Genomic DNA, 18,295 nt, shown 5'->3' on the forward strand with positions numbered 1-18,295 from the left:
CAGGGGCACAGGCCGTGCGGCTGTGCTGGACCAGCGCAGCGCTCCGGGCCCTTTAACGGGGCCGTCCCCGCCCCAGCCGGGGCTGCTCCTGGCCCGCCCCGGCCGCCCTTTGCTGCGTGTGAGGGGAGGCGCTGGCAGCCGGCGGGGATGGAGGTGCTGTGGGCGGCGGTGGGGCTCCTGCTTGCCCTGTCCTTCCTGGCCTTCGTCCTATACTGTTGCTACGTGCAGTACATCCACGCCAAGTACGACTACATCCCCGGCCCCCCGCGGGAGAGGTAAGGGGCTGGCCGGGCAGGCCAGGCGGCGGCCGGCTCGGTGTGTCCGCAGAGCCGTGGGGCAAGGTCAGAGCAGGCGATGTTCGTGCGCCGGGCCGGGCCGGCGGGTGCGGGCAAGGGCAGCGGTGAGGGCTCAGCAGCCTGCTCAGCCGCACGGCCTGCCTGGCCGGGACTGAATGTCCTGACCTACATCTCCCCGGTGGCCACAGCGGCACGAAGGGGCGCTTTGGAGCCGCTCACCAGAGCTGTGTTTGCTCTTAGCCCTGGAGAGGGACCTGGAAGCACCGCCAGCTCCACGCTGCTCCAGGAGGCACGTTGGCACGAATTCCAGCAGGTGCCTTCCCTGCTCTCCTTTATAAGCCAGGTGTTTAGTTTCTGCCAAAAATAAATAAAAATGTCATAAGTGATAAGGGGCAGAGAGAAAGCTGCCGGCAAGGCAGTGGCAGCGCTGTCACAAGAAGTCATGGTTCCTGCAGGAGAGTGTGAGCTTCCCACTTGACCCCACCTGTGGATGCACATGCTCTCCATAACATACCACAGGAAGAGACACCAGCACTCATCCACTGCTTTACGGGGACACCACTCTCCCCTGCCACCTCCAGACTTCAGCCTACTTGTGTAATCAGGGTCAGATACCAAGACTAGAGAGAGGATCATCTTGTCATACCTGAACCTGCTCATCCTTAAGTTCGTTTTGAGGTGTGAAGTAACAGCGTAGAGTGATGGCACACCAGAGGAGCCATGAGTGGGACCTTGTTTCCTGTGCTGTAGATAGAGCAGTTTCCAGAGCTAACAAAGGAGTTCTGTTGTATTTGGGGCTTTCACATCTTTTTAGAATACAGTTACAAAGGTGGAGTCAAACAAGTGGAAGATTAAAAATTTCTGTAGATGTTGAGTAACTTTGTTGAGTTCTTGTTATTTTAAGCGCCTCCCAGTTCCAACAGTAATAAAATAAGTGTCTGTTTTTCCCCATAACTTATTTATACTGAAAAGGATGATAGCATGACTGTCTGTCTCTCAAATGGAAAACAGACCTTGAGTGCAGCTTGCTTCATTTAGAGAGGAGCTTGGCCAAATCTTCCCTCAGATTTATGCAAAGCCAATGGGAATTCACCACTCACAGTTGAAGGAAAGAATTGATCTCTACGTTTTTAGTGCAGCTATTGTATTTGAAGAGTTAACATTTTGTATTAATTTCTTCAATACCCATATTAACCAGTAATTATCCTCCTCAGTATTTGAAATGACGTGGTTTTGGACAGAAGGAGATCGTTCCTAATTTCTCTTAACAGAAATCCATAGACAGAAATGAAGTTACACTTACCAGGGATCATGTATTAAAGAGTACTTAATGTAAATGTCTCTTTCATGTACAGCAATGTAATAGCTGCAGTCCAGATTCAGTCAGGCAAAGTGCAAAGCAATTCATGGGAGCTCCATCCAGACCCAAATATCTCTTATAATACAGCATAAGAAAAAGATCACGTCCTTCATCTCTGTACTGGTCCTGCTGGCTGCATGTGAGCACCAGACAGTCTTTGGCCCCCAGTTTTCCAGCTTGGTGAGGGCTGGGCATTGGCACAGCTCAGAGTTATTTTCATCTTCCCTTACTAGGAAAACATGAGCAGCACTCGCTGAGCAACAAGGATTGCAATCCATACAAAACCCTATGCTGGTATCCTCATAACTCTTAACCTTCATATTCTGCAGCTTTTTATTTGGACACCTACCAATCATATGGAGAATGGTGAGGAAACAGGAGTTTACGCCAGATCTCTTCCTGCAGTGGTAAGTTGAGGCACACTAATAACATGAGTGGGGTGGTGCTGTAGCACGTATGAGGAATCAAGGCACAAGGACCCTTACAGAATTACATAATTAGCATAATTGAGAAGGCTGGCAAAGGAGCTAGAGAGAGAGAGAGAGCACTCTTCTTTCAGATCAGATTAGATATTAGAAAAAACTTTTTCACTGAAAGAATGGTTAGCCATTGGAATAAGGATGCTGGTGGATTAACTTTGTGGAGATGTTCAAGAGACATCTGGATGTGGCACTTGGGGATATGGTTTAGGGGTGATTATCGTGGTGATGAGTTGGCAGTTGGATCAGGTGATCTTGAAGGTCTCTTCCAACCTTGATTATTCTGTCCTGTGATTCTCTTAATGACTTTATTGGCTGGGGACTGTGGTAGTTTCCACTGTAATATGCTCTGGTCCTTTGAGGTTATTAGGTCTGAGCTGTTGCATGTTGGTAGTTTGTACCTTAATTTTCTTTTTAAAAAAGTTTTCTCTTCTTACAGGGCAGAGAAATATGGACCTGTTGTACGAATGAATGCCTTTCACAGAATCTCAGTATTGATTGTGAGCCCTGAAGGAGTGAAGGTACTGAAAAATAAAGCCAAATCAATAGTGGAGATCAGCCCATCACTCCGTAATGTGAGAGCTAGTGCCTGATGATCAGAGCAGCACAAAGCAGCCAGTCTGTGCTTGGCTCTGGCTGGGTTAAGAGGATGAGGTGCTTGGCTGTCCTGATTTATTTTTTCCTTGATCAATTAATTTATTTTGTTACTTTTATTTAAACAGCAGATATAGCAAGCATTTTCCATTTGTGAAAAGCAGGCCCTCTGCAAGAGCTCAATATCTTGAATGGGGCACGAGCTACCAAATTTCTTTCGCTAAGTCTTTGCAGTTACAACTGAGTGAGATTTCAGGTCATTGGGCAAAAAAGTGCTAGAGGCATGCATGACAAGCTAGCAGCACAGGAACTGGGGAATCAGGGCACACCAAATAATTCATCTACTCTTCAGACTAGTGCTGCAGAAGAAGAGTAAATGTGTGTGAGTGAAATTTTGTGTTTTGTCTGGGAAACAGATTGCACTCAGTATTTACTGACCTGAGATTTGGTTTTAGGAGTTCTTGATGTCGCCACAGCACCCAAAGGATCCAATAGTGTATGGTACTCTCTTCAGCCTGTTTGGTGAGAGGTAGGCAAAACCCATCTGAAGCTACCATGATCTGAAAATAAGTGCGAGATTAATAATATCACAGGCATGAGATTTTGACTCAGACCATTTACCTTAATGTGGGGATTAATTTCTAATTCCAGACACATGTAAGCAGCATGTACCTATTAAACTGTATGTCAAGTCAAATGTCTTCCCAGTCAGGGAGGAGGATATGTTGGATTTTGTTTTACCTTGATCATGTATTCTTTTTCCTACTGGGGATGTCCAGTTAGTCTCAGAGCAGTCTGCTCAAGACTATCATCAAACTTCTCAGATTTTGGAGCACTGATTTTAGAGCACTCCATAAGGCATGGCAGTTTGCAATTTCTAAATTCAATTCCAAAAAGAGGGATTTTTTTCCTTGTTAATCTGAAGCTTTTAAAAATATAATAATCAAGTTACTATTTTATTTGCATAATCGCTGTAATGAACTAGCATCTTATTGGACTCATCAGTCCACACCTACCTGGAGGAAAAATCTGTGGTTCAGTTGTTGTCCAAAGTGTGGTTGCATACTCAAAGGTACTCCCTACACATGGGGAAAAATAAAAGAAAGTAGATGTGAAAGACTTACATTTGTGACTACATGGGGTTCAGCAGGCTCCCTTGCATAAAACTGTTCCTTTCCTTGTTTTCCTGTGTGCTAGGTTCATAGGGAATGGCTTGGTAACTGTTTGCAACCACGAGCATTGGCGCAAGCAGCGGAGGATAATGGATCCGGCTTTCAGCCGAAGGTAAGGCAAGTATTTCTGGGATAATCTAGCTGTTACTTTTTCTGTATTGTCATGCTTCTCCCTGCCATTATTTGGTATTTGGATGGAAAAGACCCCAATATTCAGTGCCAAAATCTTATTTAGCTTAGAATCCAGAATTCCATTCCCATGCTAAGTATAATTTGACCAGACTTCCCATGGAGCAGTGACACCCCTATGAACTCAGCAATGGCAGAAAGGTCCCAAGGTTGTGTATCCTGGAGCATGGTTATGGCTGCCTTATCCTGTTGGAAAAGATAAGGCAGAGGGTTGGTCTGGTTTCTTTGTGCACCTTGATGCATTGTATGTAAGGTCCAAAGATAAAGTCCATGTGCCTTGGTGGGCAAAGGCCACCACCCTTTGCCATAGCAGATGTTAATTACATGGCAGGGCAGAGCAGGGCTGCTGTATGAAGAATCTAGCTCATTTTATATGTTTGTTTTTTAATGTATTAAGACAAATTAATTATAAAATTTTAAAAACCTTACCATTTTCTATGGAGAATAATAAAGATTATTTTGTCTGAGCAAAGATGTCCTCTCCAGAGCCCCCATTACTCATCTTTATTGATTGTTCAGCTACCTGATTGGTCTGATGGAAACTTTTAATGAAAAAGCAGAGGAGCTGATGGAGAAGCTAGAGGAAAAGGCAGATGGAAAAACTGAGTTTAGCATGCTGTCGATGATGAGCCGGGTGACTATGGATATCATTGGCAAGGTACCAGCTGTCCCTTTCTTGTTTCCTGTGCAACTGGCAGGAAGGGATGGAAGTAATGCCTGCCAGCAGCAGGGTGGGATCAGGAGCTGGAGGCAGGGAGAAAGATCTTTATCCAGCAGTGCCAGAAGACCTGCAGGACTAATTGTGCCACTTCCATTCAGGCTGAGCCATGGGAAAGAGCAATTAGGGAAGAGTTTGCATAGTCTAGGTGTGGCCTTTGCAAAAGTTCTTTCAGCCTCATACCTCCCAACCCTCCATGCCAAAAGGGACACACCAGGGCTCTTTCATGGTTGGAGGTTGTATTATTGCCATTGTATGTCAGCATGAAGTCTGCCTTACGCTGCCTTTTCCCCTTCTATGAAAACCAGTTTGGGAGGCATGGAGAGTAGTAGTAAATTATTAATCCACCCAAATAAGGAAAAAACATAATGTTGATATCGCCCTCCCCTCGCAGCCTCCTGCAAGGTAGGATCTAGCATGAGATATTTTTAGGGGAAAAGATGGTGCTGTGAGGCTATTCTGCTCTTTCACCCCCTCCCCAGCAAGTTTCCTTTTCTTCTCCTACTTCTCAGGTAGCCTTTGGCTTGGAATTAAATGCACTGAGTGATGACCAGACGCCTTTACCCAACGCTGTGACTAAGATTATGGAGGGACTGAACAAGGCACGCGTCCCCTTCATGAGGGTCTGTACTCTGCTCACTTCAGTCCTATCTTCACATTCAGCTGCTCCTGCTTGAGTTCATGGAGCTGTGCAAGGTCCATATATGTCAGGGAAACAGTCATCTGTGGATCTTTCCCTCCAATGTGCATCAAGATAAGATTCATTAGTGCTTAAAAAAATTCATGAAATTTACATCAATATTTAATGCTTCTTTTTTTTTTCTTTTGTTCCCCCCGCATGTGTCTCCTTCAGATATAGTTTTATGCTCTCATACGCATTAAAAATTGAGATTTTTGCCATTTGTCTAAGAAGGATGGCAGCCTTCACTCAGGATGGAAGAAATTTGAGCATTCTTGCTGAGAAAAATTGCATATTCAACCCAAATTCATCTACTAGGAAATTATGGATGTAATATATTAAATATTTAAGTAAAGAATTATTCCAGTGTCTCATGAAAGATGTAGTTCAGACTTTTAGAGTTCCTGTTTTCCTTTTTGAGACCAGGAGTGAGATTCTGCATTGCATGCTGCAGTTTCTTTCCATGGAGAGGTGATGAATTTTGCTCACAGCGCCCAAAACATCAGCTCTGATGAGACACGACACCAGCATGCACAGATTGAAATATTTGGTATTTTGGCCCAACCCTTCATCCTGCAGGCATTCAGTTTGTTGCATAGAGAGCAAATGTTTTTGTGACGAGCATCATTTAGTGGGAAACAAGGTGCTCACTTGTAAAATAACACTGACATTAATTTTTACCAGCAAAAGGAATAAAATGACAAGAGAAATTCTGTATTCAGTTCATGCCAGGGAAGCAGAAGCTGGTGAAGGAGGTCAGGGAGAGTGTGAGGCTGTTGAGACGTGTGGCAAAGGAGTGCATTGACCGGAGGAGAGAAGCCATCCAGAATGGGAAAGAAGCCACCGTGGATATTCTTACACAGATACTGAAAGGAGCTGGTAAGAGTGAATTTCTCTGTGGTATGTTTTGCTGTGAATTTCAGGGAGGATTGTTTTGGAGATCTGAACTTGGATCTTCCTTTAAAGTTCTTTTCACACTGAAGATAGTGAGAGCTGCTTTGAAAATTCTCTGTTTCTTTATGTTGAATCCAATACTGGTCACAAGTCACCACTGAAATGCTCACTCAGCATCCTTTCTCAATGCCACCTCAGCCAGTATGTGCTAAACAGGACAGAGCATTCTGGCTGGTCCAGCTGGGGTATTTTCTAATCCTGCTTGGTTTTCTATCTTGACAGCTCTGGAGGAGACCAGAGATGATGAAAACATTCTGGATAACTTTATCACTTTCTTTGTTGCAGGTTGGTAGCTATTTTAATGCTTGGATATGACATGTGGGAAGCTGTACTCAAACTGTCTACAAGGTCATGATTGACATCCTCGTTAATCATAATTAACATCATGATTAACATCACTCCATGTGATGCTGCTGCAACCAGGAGTCTCTTGGTTGGAAGACAGCAGTATTACATTGGCATAGGACCAGCTTGGTGAGGTCTGAAGGCAGCTCTTAATTTTTGCACAGGCAAATTATATATATTATATATATTATATATATTATATATATTATATATATTATAATATATATATTATACTATATATTTCAGTGATATCAACGCAGCAAATAATGCCAGGCTGGTGTTTTCCAACCACTGGCTTCCCACTCTGTTTTCCAGCCTCTGTCTTTCCATTGCTCACTGGGGTGCAAGGCTATTCCTTGTGGGGTTCTGGCTCTTCCATCCAGATCCCACATAACCCAACCAAAAACATCTTTTCCATATTCAATATGTCTTTGCATCACCTCACCCACATGATTAAATGCCATTCTTGCCTAAGCAGTAGAAGGCACTGTCAAGCCAATCAGAAAATGTATGGGCTGAGTAATCATGTGAGATAAACTACATTTTACAGATCAAGAGGATTTAGGTTCATAAGAAGGTGAGGTCAAAATACTGTTCTTTGGCAAGAAAGATGTTATTGCAGTAGACATCTTTGCAGACGTCTGTTTTCTGTAATGCTTTAAAATAGCACATGTTTCTATCCATGAAAAAAAGAGAAAAGTGTCCACATCAGAGAGTCACAAAATGGGTAAGGTTGGAAGGGTCTTCTGGTCCAACCTCCCTGCTCAAGCAGGGTCATCCTAACATGTAAAGCAGATCTTTCAAAGAAAGATGGTAAGAAGCTCTGTTTTCTCCAAAACCAGTAAATCCTTCCTTTTTGGCAGAACTGTGTGTCCCATAATATGAGAAGGCAAATCCTGGACCTCACTGGCCTTCCTGTTAGGGAGCTGATGATCAGTAGGTGCTGCTTGCAACCACTGCAGCTTTGACTTGGGCAAGATGGGTCATATCTTTGCCAGCTATGTCATTTTCTTGTCATTGTTGAAAGTTATTTACTTAGACTTTACTCTTATTATTTCCTTTATTTTCTAGCATATTTGAAATAAAACATTTGGGGTTTGATGTTTAAACCTTCCTATTCATGATCACCCTAGTAGACCATCTTCATATTGTGTTATTATTTCATACTAACTCTCAAACTGGTTTTTGTTATCATTAGGTCATGAAACCAGTGCCAATCAGATGACATTTACAGTAATGGCACTGGGTCAGCATCCTGAAATACTGGAAAGGTATGTGTGCTCCAATCTGCAGACCCAGCTTGATGTTAATTTCAAGGTGAACTTAATTGTAAGCGTTATTAAAAAGATAGGATCAGTTCCCAATAAATTCGAGCCTCCCTTCCAAAATAAACAGTTTCCTAGTACCAATATATCCAAAATGTATGAAAAGGAAAACCTTAAGATGGATTATTTCAGTTTCACCTCGGTGATTTTTTTCAAAGCTTTTAGACACACAGGTCCCAAATCCCACCTGATTCAGCTGCCTTGTATGCTCATTGCCTCATCGTGATACGAGGTATAAGTTCAGGAAGCCTGGACGGGAATTGGTTGGCATTTTGCCTGAGGATGGGTGTTTAAGTCCAACTCAGTGTCTGGAAAGTGAAAGAATGTAATTTGTCAACTTGCCTAGCAAGAAACAGGCATCTGCAGCTAACAAGTTTTAATTGAACTGCAGGGCTCAGGCTGAAGTGGATGAGGTTCTTGGTGCCAAGAGAGACGTTGACTATGAGGATCTTGGCAAGCTCACCTACTTATCACAGGTATTGTAGGAGTGAGGTAAGATACCAGGCAGAGCTGTTTGGTAGCACCTCTGTGTCATGTCTCCATGACATGTCACTTTTAAAATTTTAAAAACTATGCTGATATATTATCCACATAGTGTTTGTCCCCAGTGAGTCAGCAACCAGGTAGCCCAACACATTTGCAGCAGCCCAGCCTTATTGGAAAAGATGCTCCTCAAATTTACAGGTTCCTTCACTGTTTTCCTTAATTATTACCAGTCTGGGAGCTAGAGTATAGTTGCATAATCCCTTTCTGTTTAAGGTGAAACAATAGCTGTAATTTTAAGAAAGGTGTGCAGCTTTGAGCCCAACCTTTGTGTGAATCCCACACACTTTCTGAATTCACTATTTTTGTTTGATTGTTGTTAAAGCATTTCCAGCTATGATCTCACCAAATGAAATAAAGTGGGGTTTGAGGATAGCCAAAAATAATGGCTGGGTTGTCTAATGTCCGTTTTTCATTATTCAGTCTTGAAACCCTCTTCAGGCACTTGGAGGTGGTGGGGGAAAGAGTTTGGTCCTCAAAGAGGTTTTGTGTATAGAAATGCTAGTTGGTAATGATCTGCAAAGCCAGGGTTGGCTATTAGCCAATGTTTGTGTTGCATTTCCTTTTCTTACAAGATGGGGGACACCAGTAGCCCTCAGGAGAGGCTGAATCACATTCCTGGCAGCTATTCTACATAAATTGCTTTGTGATTTTAGTAGTCTGCCATGATCCTTTTTGTTTTAAACTTTCCTGCTGAGGTGAGCAACAGTGTTTTACCATTTGGCATACCCTATCCCACAAATTACTGTGCTTTGATAACAGATAGATTTCATAGGTACTTCTCATACACTTCATATTTCATGATACTTCTCATAAGGAAAAGGCAACTTTATGTGATTGCAGAAATCAGCAGACTTCCTTAGGCTTCTCCAAACACCATCACAATTAGACCATTCCAATTAGGATGAGGTATCTAAGCCTTTCGGTTTTAAGACAGATCACATGAGAGCTTCTCAAAGCAGACCATTTATTTAACAGCGTGGATCTCTACAACCAAAATCAGTCACCCTTGGTCAGAGCCAGTCCATCACTGGAGTATCAGAGACTATGGGACTCCTCTCCTGTTATTCAGGCAATTCTGAATCCTTTTGTCCAGGTCCCTTTTTCATTAGTCTACTCGTGCATGCACACTGTTAATTGCATTTTCAGTGCGATGCTCATGTGCACTGTTAATTAGGTTTCACTTTGAAGAAATAAGCCATTCTTACAGCTCACTGGCACCAAAAGAAATGGTCTTGTTCCATTTTTTTCTCAACATTGCCTATTCATTTCCCATTGCCAGGTTGTTTTTTGTCTTTTTGGGGCTCTGACCTGGCTCAGCTCCTCAAGCAGCAGAAGCAGGACAAAGGCGGGGGCTGAGAGTGGGAAGGAGGTGGGAGCAATCACCCACCCTCATGGCAGCCAGTGCCCAGAACAGCTCATCAAGGGCAGGAGACTTCACTCTTAGATATTTCCTTTGAGTTTGCTTCCTGATACTTTTTTGTTTAGTTGCTCATCTGGCTTGAGGAGTTAGATCTGTTTCAGTATCTCTTTCTGGTTTTTGTGTCTTTTTCTCTGTATTTTACTAGCTGTAAGAAAGAACCAGGCCTGAAGGAACTGACTTAGCCATGTATTTGCCCTCAGGAGTTCAAGGCAGATAGACCAGCATCCGTTTCAAAAGTCAAAAGCATCTGTTTCAAATCTCCCATTTAGCGAAAGTGAAAGGCCATAGGGAGGTAATTAATTTTATTTCTGCTTCCTACAATGTCTGAACTAACTGACCTCCTGTGCTTTTTGCTGACACAGATTTTGAAGGAGTCACTGCGGCTTTACCCGCCCGTCTCAGGGACGCTCCGCAGGCTGGAGAAGGAGCAAGTCATCAACGACATCACAGTTCCTGCAAACACCACGGTCTTTGTGAGTCCTATCCACCATCAGCAGCTTTTAGCTGCCCCAGTTAATCCAAATGTAATGGACCTGTGGATGAGAGGGCCAAAGTCTTCCCTAGGCATATTTGTACTGGCTTCTCTAAAGTTTTGACCAAAACTGGGGTATGAATTAAGACTCTCAGTTGGGACTGGGGAGTGGAAGGCATTTATAGTTTTATACCTTTTCACTGTGTTCCTCCTGACTAACAAAAATAAACTCTTTCTTGCCAGCTCAACACTTATATAATGGGAAGGATGGAAAAGTTTTTCAAGGATCCACTTACTTTTGATCCAGATCGATTCAGCAAAGATGCACCTAAGTGAGCTTCTTTTTACTCCCATGTTATTAAATATGTATTAAGAAACCATTACAGGAAGAGATTTCAAGGGAAAGAAAAGTAGAATGAAACTATTTTTCCATTCCAGTATGAGTAACACTAAATCATCCCAGTGTAAATAGAGAGCAATAAGGCACAGCTTTTGTTCAAGAATTCTTTAGACCACGTTACCTTACAACAAAAAAAGACCAATATTATTGTTATTAAATGTTTATATTGAAGTAAAGTTTTGGGCCCAAACCAGGTTGAATATTTGCCTTAATACAATGCCAGCATTTAGTGACAGCCCTGGTCCCAGGGTGCTTGAAATGGCTCCATATTAGAGAGAGGAGAAGGGGCTGAGGGAAAGAAGATGCTGTTCAGCCATGTGGGCAGGCAGCCTAAGTCTAGTCAGTGGTCAGGAGTGTAATAGAAGGACCAGTGAGTGACCAAAGAGATGCAGGCATCAGCACCAGCTATTTCATGAGTAGGAGCTTTCCTTCAGCCTAGAGTTAGTCTGGTCACCTAAACCAATCACCTCCTCACTCACATGGTTCAGAGCTGCCCAAAGGAGGAATAATTGGGCGGATTGTGACATCTTCATGACAGGCTGAAGAGCATTTAGAGTGTGCTTGACATTCAGCTTTGAAATAAGGCTGGCATGCAACAAAACAGCTCCAGCAGCTGAGCCATACAGTAAAGAATGATGACAAGGACACATTCTGCCAAGCTGTATTGCTGCTCTGAAGCAAAAAAAGAGTTAATTTGGAGACTGCTTTAACAAGTCCAATTGGTGAGGGGATATATAGACCATTTCCTTGCTGCTATGATGAAATATTTGTTTGTTTCTTTGCAACCAAGTTGTCAGAGTGACAATTTTGAGCATTTTTCTTTTCAGGCCATATTACTGCTATTTTCCATTCTCTCTGGGACCCCGATCCTGCATTGGGCAGGTGTTTGCACAGGTGAGTAGAGACCTGGAACAACACTTGGCTAGCAAGCACTGGGCCAGCCCAAGTGTGCTGACCACAGGTGGTGGTGGGCACCAGAAGCCACACTGATGCTCTGTGCACTGACCCTCTTCTCCCCCCATGCCCATGACAGGCATGTATCTTAAATGCCATCACAAGAGCAGACATCCATACAGCCAAGGAGAGCAGCAGGCTGCACTCCCTCCAAACTGTCCTGGGTCAGCCTGCTTGAGTCCAAACCCCTTAATGGGAATCACAGTCAACATTCCTTTGCCAGCCAAAGTCAAGCACCCAGGCATGTGCAGGGTGTCTTGGGGACCATCCCATGGCTGCCACTGACAGAATCAAGGCAGGGAAAACATCAGCTGGAGTAGGACACAAGCCAGAACTGGCACAGAGAAGTTGAAGATGGGGCTACATGGACAGAAGGAACAGCTTAATGTGTGTGAGTGTGGCAGAGAGTGTTTCAGGACAGCCAGAGGCCAGTGCTTTGGGTGTGTGCTGTGAGCTCATCTCAGCACCAGTGCTCAGAGTGCTTTAGTTTTTCAGTCTGACTTCCAGAATGGGTTTAACACAGAAAGACTGATCTTGCTGCCTATGAATTGTCTTCAAATCCAGGAAGTCCCAGATTTCCTGCCCAAACTCAACCAGCTGCATTAGCAGAGTAACATTCAACTTCTAAATCTCTGTATTGACAAAGCAGTATAAGATAGCAGACTGACTTTAGGCAGCTGCAGTCCAAGCTGTATTTGCTGTCACTGACAGTTTGCTTTTCTTCTTAACAGATGGAGGTAAAAGTGGTGATGGCAAAGCTGCTGCAGAGGTTTGAATTCCAGCTGGTGCCAGGACAGAGTTTTAAACTCTTGGAGGCTGGAACCTTAAGGCCACTAGATGGAGTAATATGTAAATTAAAGCCAAGAATCTCTGCAAGAGGCTGCAAGACATGACTGCTCAGGGAGGGGAGCGTGGCATGCTACTCGTAATGTTTCTTCTGATTTTGAAGATCTTGACACTAATGAAAGGTTAGATTTTGTAGATCCCTTTAGAGGATTACTAGACTGAAATTATTTCTAACCTTCCTCATAATTTACTGAAGAAAACCTTACAGGAGTCACTCTATTGAGCATCTTCAATCTGGAAGTGTACCTGGAATTGCCAAGTTTGTTCTTTTCCTGAGGGGCTCTTTGATTCTGACCAGACTTGGAAAAGAACATCCTTTCACTGGAGTATCTCTGGAGTGCCACACGAACCTACACTCCAATCCCAGCTCATGTTTTCCACTAAGCTTATATACAACACAACATGGTCTAAGTAAGCCCTTGTTTGGGGAGTTTCTTACGTACACAATGAAAACAGAAGAAAGTAGAACACAGATTTGGGCTGAATTTAGAAAGAGATGTTTGGAGATAGAGCAATTTCTCTAAGAGATTATCCCTGCTCCAAATGTGAATAACAATTGATGGGAACAAGCTGGAAAAAATGCGAAAAATCAGAATCCGAGGCCACCACTTTGTCCTGTTGCTACTGTCTCTTTTTTATTCAGTCTCCTCTGCTTTTCTTTTGATATTATGCAAAGCATAGATTCCCAGTCCACACTGTAAAAAGGGACTCTCCTGCTTCCTCCTACCCCTCCACACAGCCTGTGTTCATTCTTCTGAGATACTCCTCTTTGTGGTGAAAGTCTTGCTGTATTTATTTTGACCTGGATAATTTTCCCCATCTTGTTTACCACAAAGTTACAGTAACACTTAGACCAGATGGTCTAGTTAGGTACAGGAGGGCTGGAAATAAGTGCCTGAACTAAATGCTGCTTGAAATGGTATTGCCGCTGAAGAAAGGTGTCTGCAATCTTGAGAGGCAAGAGAAGGAAGGTCCTGCATCCCTCTCTTCTGCAGATGTGCCTGAATAGCTCACTGTGTCTAGGCTTGCAGCCAGTCTTTACTAAGGGGAAAAACTATTATTTGAAAATGCTGCCTTCCAGAAATATGTGGATACCTAAATAGGGGTTTGGGTCTCTATCATGAAATACAGAGAATTAAAGGCATTTGATGCTGTCACTTTTGTTTCTTATCTTTCTGAATTAAAAGAGCAAGAACACAGTCTGTACACTGTTAGGTTCCTGTGGTGGTTTCCATAGCAGGGAGTAACATCCCAGAGCTTTCCCTGACTTTGCTCCTGTTGTGCACCATCTCATTCAGTGTAGCAGTGGGATAGCAGGCACAGAAGGTTGATGCTGCTTTTGATAACACAATCAACACCTCACAGTGATAACACAGTCATCACCTTACAGTACTAATATGGTTTGCACTTGGGGTACCAGTACCTGTATTGCAAGGGGAGGTTTAGTCCATCTATCAGTTGACCAGCTCTTCAAGACCTTGTGCTGGAACTCTGATTATATCCTCCTAGACAATAATAAAATCTCATTGGGAAGGCTGAGGACTCTTCACTGGACATGTGTTCCCAGGAGCTGATGCAATAGGGAGTGGGCTGTTCTGTGCCAGTCAGGCTGGATGCTGAGAATATGTCAAAGGCAGGGCAATATCTCAGTGCTATGGGGAGTGGGGAGGAAAGCTGTGACAAGAGTGGCATATGCTGTGAACAGCACACCGACAGCTTGACAGACACTGGCAAATTGTACTGTGGAAATGTGAGATGCCACCACACCAGGGCTCTGCTCAGTGCTACCAGTGAATGAGTTGAGATTCATTAATTACACAAACACCTAACTGCCTTCTGCCACCTCTTCAATGAGGTCAGGCACCTCCAAGTAGGGCTCAAGGGGGTTGTTAGCATGTTAAAGTCCTGCAGTGAGTTTTGTCAGCCTTCATGTGCCCAAGAGCAGAGCTTCCTGACTGCTTTCTGTTTACCCTCCTCAGAGGATACTATTCCTTCTCTCTCTGTAAGCCCAAATGCCCATCCAGCTCTTCGGGTCCCAGGCCTTTCTCTTTTTCCTGCATCCAAGAGTGTCTCCTGTCAGGCTGATTTCCTCCCAGTAGATGGCAAGCACTCATTGCCAATGCACCCAACAGCAGCAGCGCTCCAGCCTTCACAGCTCCCCTCTGAAGTCAGGCTACCCTGGTACCACTGGAGAACACGATGGCCTGTGGAGCCACACAAATGCCCTGCAGTGTTCTCATGGTTTCATCCTGCACCTCTAGCCAGGAGATGAACCCTTGTCTGACAAAGAAAAAAAAAAAAAAACCAAAAGAAAAACCAAAACCAGAGCAGGTTCAGGAAAGCTGCTTCCCTAGTAAGCTATATGCCAACTGGGTGCTGGCATCAGCTTTGCTAAACCCTGGTGAGAAACCTCAGACCAGAAGTGCCATGGGAGACACAGCTGTGCCTGTCATGGGCTGTAAAAACACCTGGGAGCTGCAGCTGTCTTGGATACCAGGAAAAGGACAGTTTTTCTTCCTGCTGGGGAAGAGAAACATATTATTTTAGTTCTAGGGCAATCGTTATTGCACCAAGCCCTTGGCTAGGGTTCCTGTCCAGTAAGGCAAAAAAGCAGAGCAAGGTCTATCTCCCTAGTTCACTTGTTTGTAGGAAGTACCTGCATCTGACTTTCTTCTTATCCTTTTCCTGACTCTTGGGCAATATAAAGAGAAATATGGAAATGGCTGGTGGGGTGATTTTTTCCTGGGTGCCACCCAGGCACGGCCACACACAAGCCAGAGTTGTGTGCCTGGAGGTTGGATGCAAGAAGGTTTCTCAACTGACATGGAAGTGCAAAGCCAGGCTGCTCAGGATGGTTCCTGCCCCTGCACTCTGCACGTAAGTGCCTGCCCTCCAGCAGCTCCTTTGGCTTTCACCCTGCCCCAGATGTGCACACTTGCAGCTGGACAGGAACTGTCTAGAGACAGCCAGAAGCTCAGCTGGCAGGAGTCAAGGTAACTGCTGCCCTCAAAGGCAAGGGCACCAGTGATGACATGTATTCCTAAGAGTCTTTATTAGAGCTGTCTAAGTCTTCCTCCTGTTCTGAAGTGGCTGCTGCAGGTTTCTTTGATCCCTCTCCCAGACCTATAAACTCCTGGCCTCCCTCTTCTGGACTGATGCCCAGGACTTTCATGTATGTGCTCAGAGTGAAAACTTTCCCCCCAGGATTTCTCCCCAGTTTTTTTATGCTAACCCAAGAGCTTGATCTTATCCCTTCTAGATCAGTGTTATAGACATGAATAGGGAAATGCTGCTGCCTAGATCTCTTGGGATAGGAGGGAACCAGCTAGGGAAATTGCACCCAGAGGTGTCTGTCTTTCAGCAGGCAAACACTTTCAGTGCTGGCATGGGAAAATGGGATGCTTTCTCACCCCAGTTAGTCTGGAGCACAGGAGACTCCCAATTTTTCATCTACACTTCATGTACAGACTCATACATTTTGAGAAAGGAGCCCAGCTCGCATTAGTGCCAGGATAACTTTTCATGAGAGGAATCTCATTCCAACCCTTGCAAGAAACCAGAAGAAGCTAAGAAGCATGGGATTCAACCACACTTATTGAAATTATAGCACAGCCTGATATATTCTGAACAGTGGGCAGCCTTCTGCTCCATCTATAGCCTATAAAGGAATGAATGTAGATGAGAAAGTGTAAGGTACTGGTGGGCCTAGTGCACGCACACAGGTTAACCATATGTGGATTTGCACTTGGAGGGGTTGTATGATGAGAGCTGCAACCGAGGGCCTTCCCTCAGCCTCTGCTGCTGAGACCATACAATCACAAAGTAGGTATCTGTAACACGTACCCATCTGCTCCACACAATGCTCACATGCTATCAAAGGCAAAAAGGTCAGGCAGAACCCCCCAAGGATCTATAAGACACTCAAATGACCACATACTCCACTGCTACATTCTTACTGCAGCACTTTCCTGTGTTTCCCATTTCAGGTGTCAGCTATGTCAAGCAAGGTCACTTCTTGTGCCATAGTCTGCAAAAAGCCTTTCACAACAGAGCTATGATCTTGGGAGGAATCCCTAACTGCAACTGTAAAGCAAGTAAATAATCATTCATTGTTACTTTTATGTATCTGTGAGTCTTCTCTAATAGGTCTTGATAGTATTACAGTGCTGAGGACAGGCTGAAATTAGATAATAGTACACACAGCTGGCATCTATTCCCTTGGAAACACAGGTAAAAATGCATTTAATACCTCTCCAGTGACAATGAATATTCATTAATATGACACAGATGTATACTTGATTTGAAAATAAGAACAGTAATTAAAGAGCTATTAAGGTTAAAAAGCAACAAAGGAAATTCAGCTACTGAAAGAACTGTTCTGGGATCAGCTTCTAACCTGTCTGTGCATGGGTAAGCACAGGAGGCCTGAGATTTTCCACTTGATTATTTTACATGTAGGCAGACCGTTTGTTTTGCCTTCCCTCCCCAAACTCTGCCATCTGGAAATGACCTGAGTTCAGAATTCATTTCTCCTGCTCTCTTACCAAACAACTGTGCTTCATCTTACTGTCTCATTGGCTGCTCCAGTGGTATTGAACCAACAAGAAGTGAAAGGGTAACTTTCTGCAGGCTTTTGGGAAGGAAGTTATTTTAAAGTGATCATTTATATACATTATTTTTATTAAGATAGCCTTGGGGAATCACCAGTCATGACAGCTGACTTGCTGTAATCTCTGAAAATCTCCATCCCACTGGCCATGACATTGAAGTTGAATTTCTTAGGGATGTTTCACAAAGGTTCCTTTGCACGGGTGACTTGCAACCATGACCCGAGCAGTGTACACAGAGCATGTTATGAGTGAGTCAGGAGATTGGCACTGCTGTGCATGGAGGGGGGAAGATGGAGCAGATGTGTCCGAGGGCAGCACAGCACTGCAGGACTGAGAGGTCCCACTGCTTGATCACAGCCAGGGCACACCCTGTGCAATCTCACCCACTGTGTGCCAGTGGATGACTGCCAGAAGCTGCAGGCTCTCAGCAGGGCTGTGTCACTAGGAACAGGGCAGCAGTATCCTCCAACCCCAATTGTGCCATGCATCACTGGCTCCCTCTCTGGGGAGGGTCTAGTGGCTAGTTATGCCATTGAAAACAGTAGGGCAGAAAATGAAGCAGACTAGGTGGAGAGGCAGACCATTATTTTAATTTCTTACCCAGTAGCATAAACATAAATAAGAAAGTGAATCCACCCATTTGGCTGGTGTTTCAGGCTGCTCAGTGAGAAGAGTTAACTGCATATTGCCTAAATTAGAAGCAGACAAACTGCATCTGCTTTTGCCCTAAGCTAACCTGACTGACTTTCTGCACAGCAGAGCCCGGTGCAGACACGTGTCTAAAACCTGTGACAGAGCCGCGGCAGGCACCTGTCCTGCTTCTTGCACCCGCGTCGGAAAGGCTTTCCTGTATACGTGTGTCACAGAAAGCAGCCCTGAGCTGTGCCACCACACTGATCGATCTGATCGCCTCACAAACCAACGATAAATGTGTGT

At 44.2% G+C, this 18,295-nt stretch overlaps 1 protein-coding gene across 1 annotated transcript; it reads left to right on the plus strand.

Moving 5' to 3' along the window:
• Positions 1-86: 86 nt before the first annotated feature.
• Positions 87-13,906, plus strand: CYP46A1 (cytochrome P450 family 46 subfamily A member 1). Its single transcript, XM_014871994.2, has 15 exons — positions 87-275; positions 1,986-2,063; positions 2,575-2,656; positions 3,185-3,258; positions 3,927-4,013; positions 4,610-4,748; positions 5,321-5,431; positions 6,210-6,366; positions 6,664-6,726; positions 7,985-8,057; positions 8,503-8,587; positions 10,440-10,550; positions 10,793-10,881; positions 11,777-11,843; positions 12,635-13,906. Exons 1-15 carry the CDS (start codon positions 148-150, stop codon positions 12,794-12,796), a joined length of 1,506 nt encoding a protein of 501 aa, XP_014727480.2. The 5' UTR covers positions 87-147; the 3' UTR covers positions 12,797-13,906.
• The last annotated feature ends 4,389 nt before the right edge of the window (positions 13,907-18,295 follow it).

This window comes from Sturnus vulgaris, chromosome 6 (assembly GCF_052056855.1).
Source record: "Sturnus vulgaris isolate bStuVul1 chromosome 6, bStuVul1.hap1, whole genome shotgun sequence".
NCBI lineage: Eukaryota > Metazoa > Chordata > Aves > Passeriformes > Sturnidae > Sturnus > Sturnus vulgaris.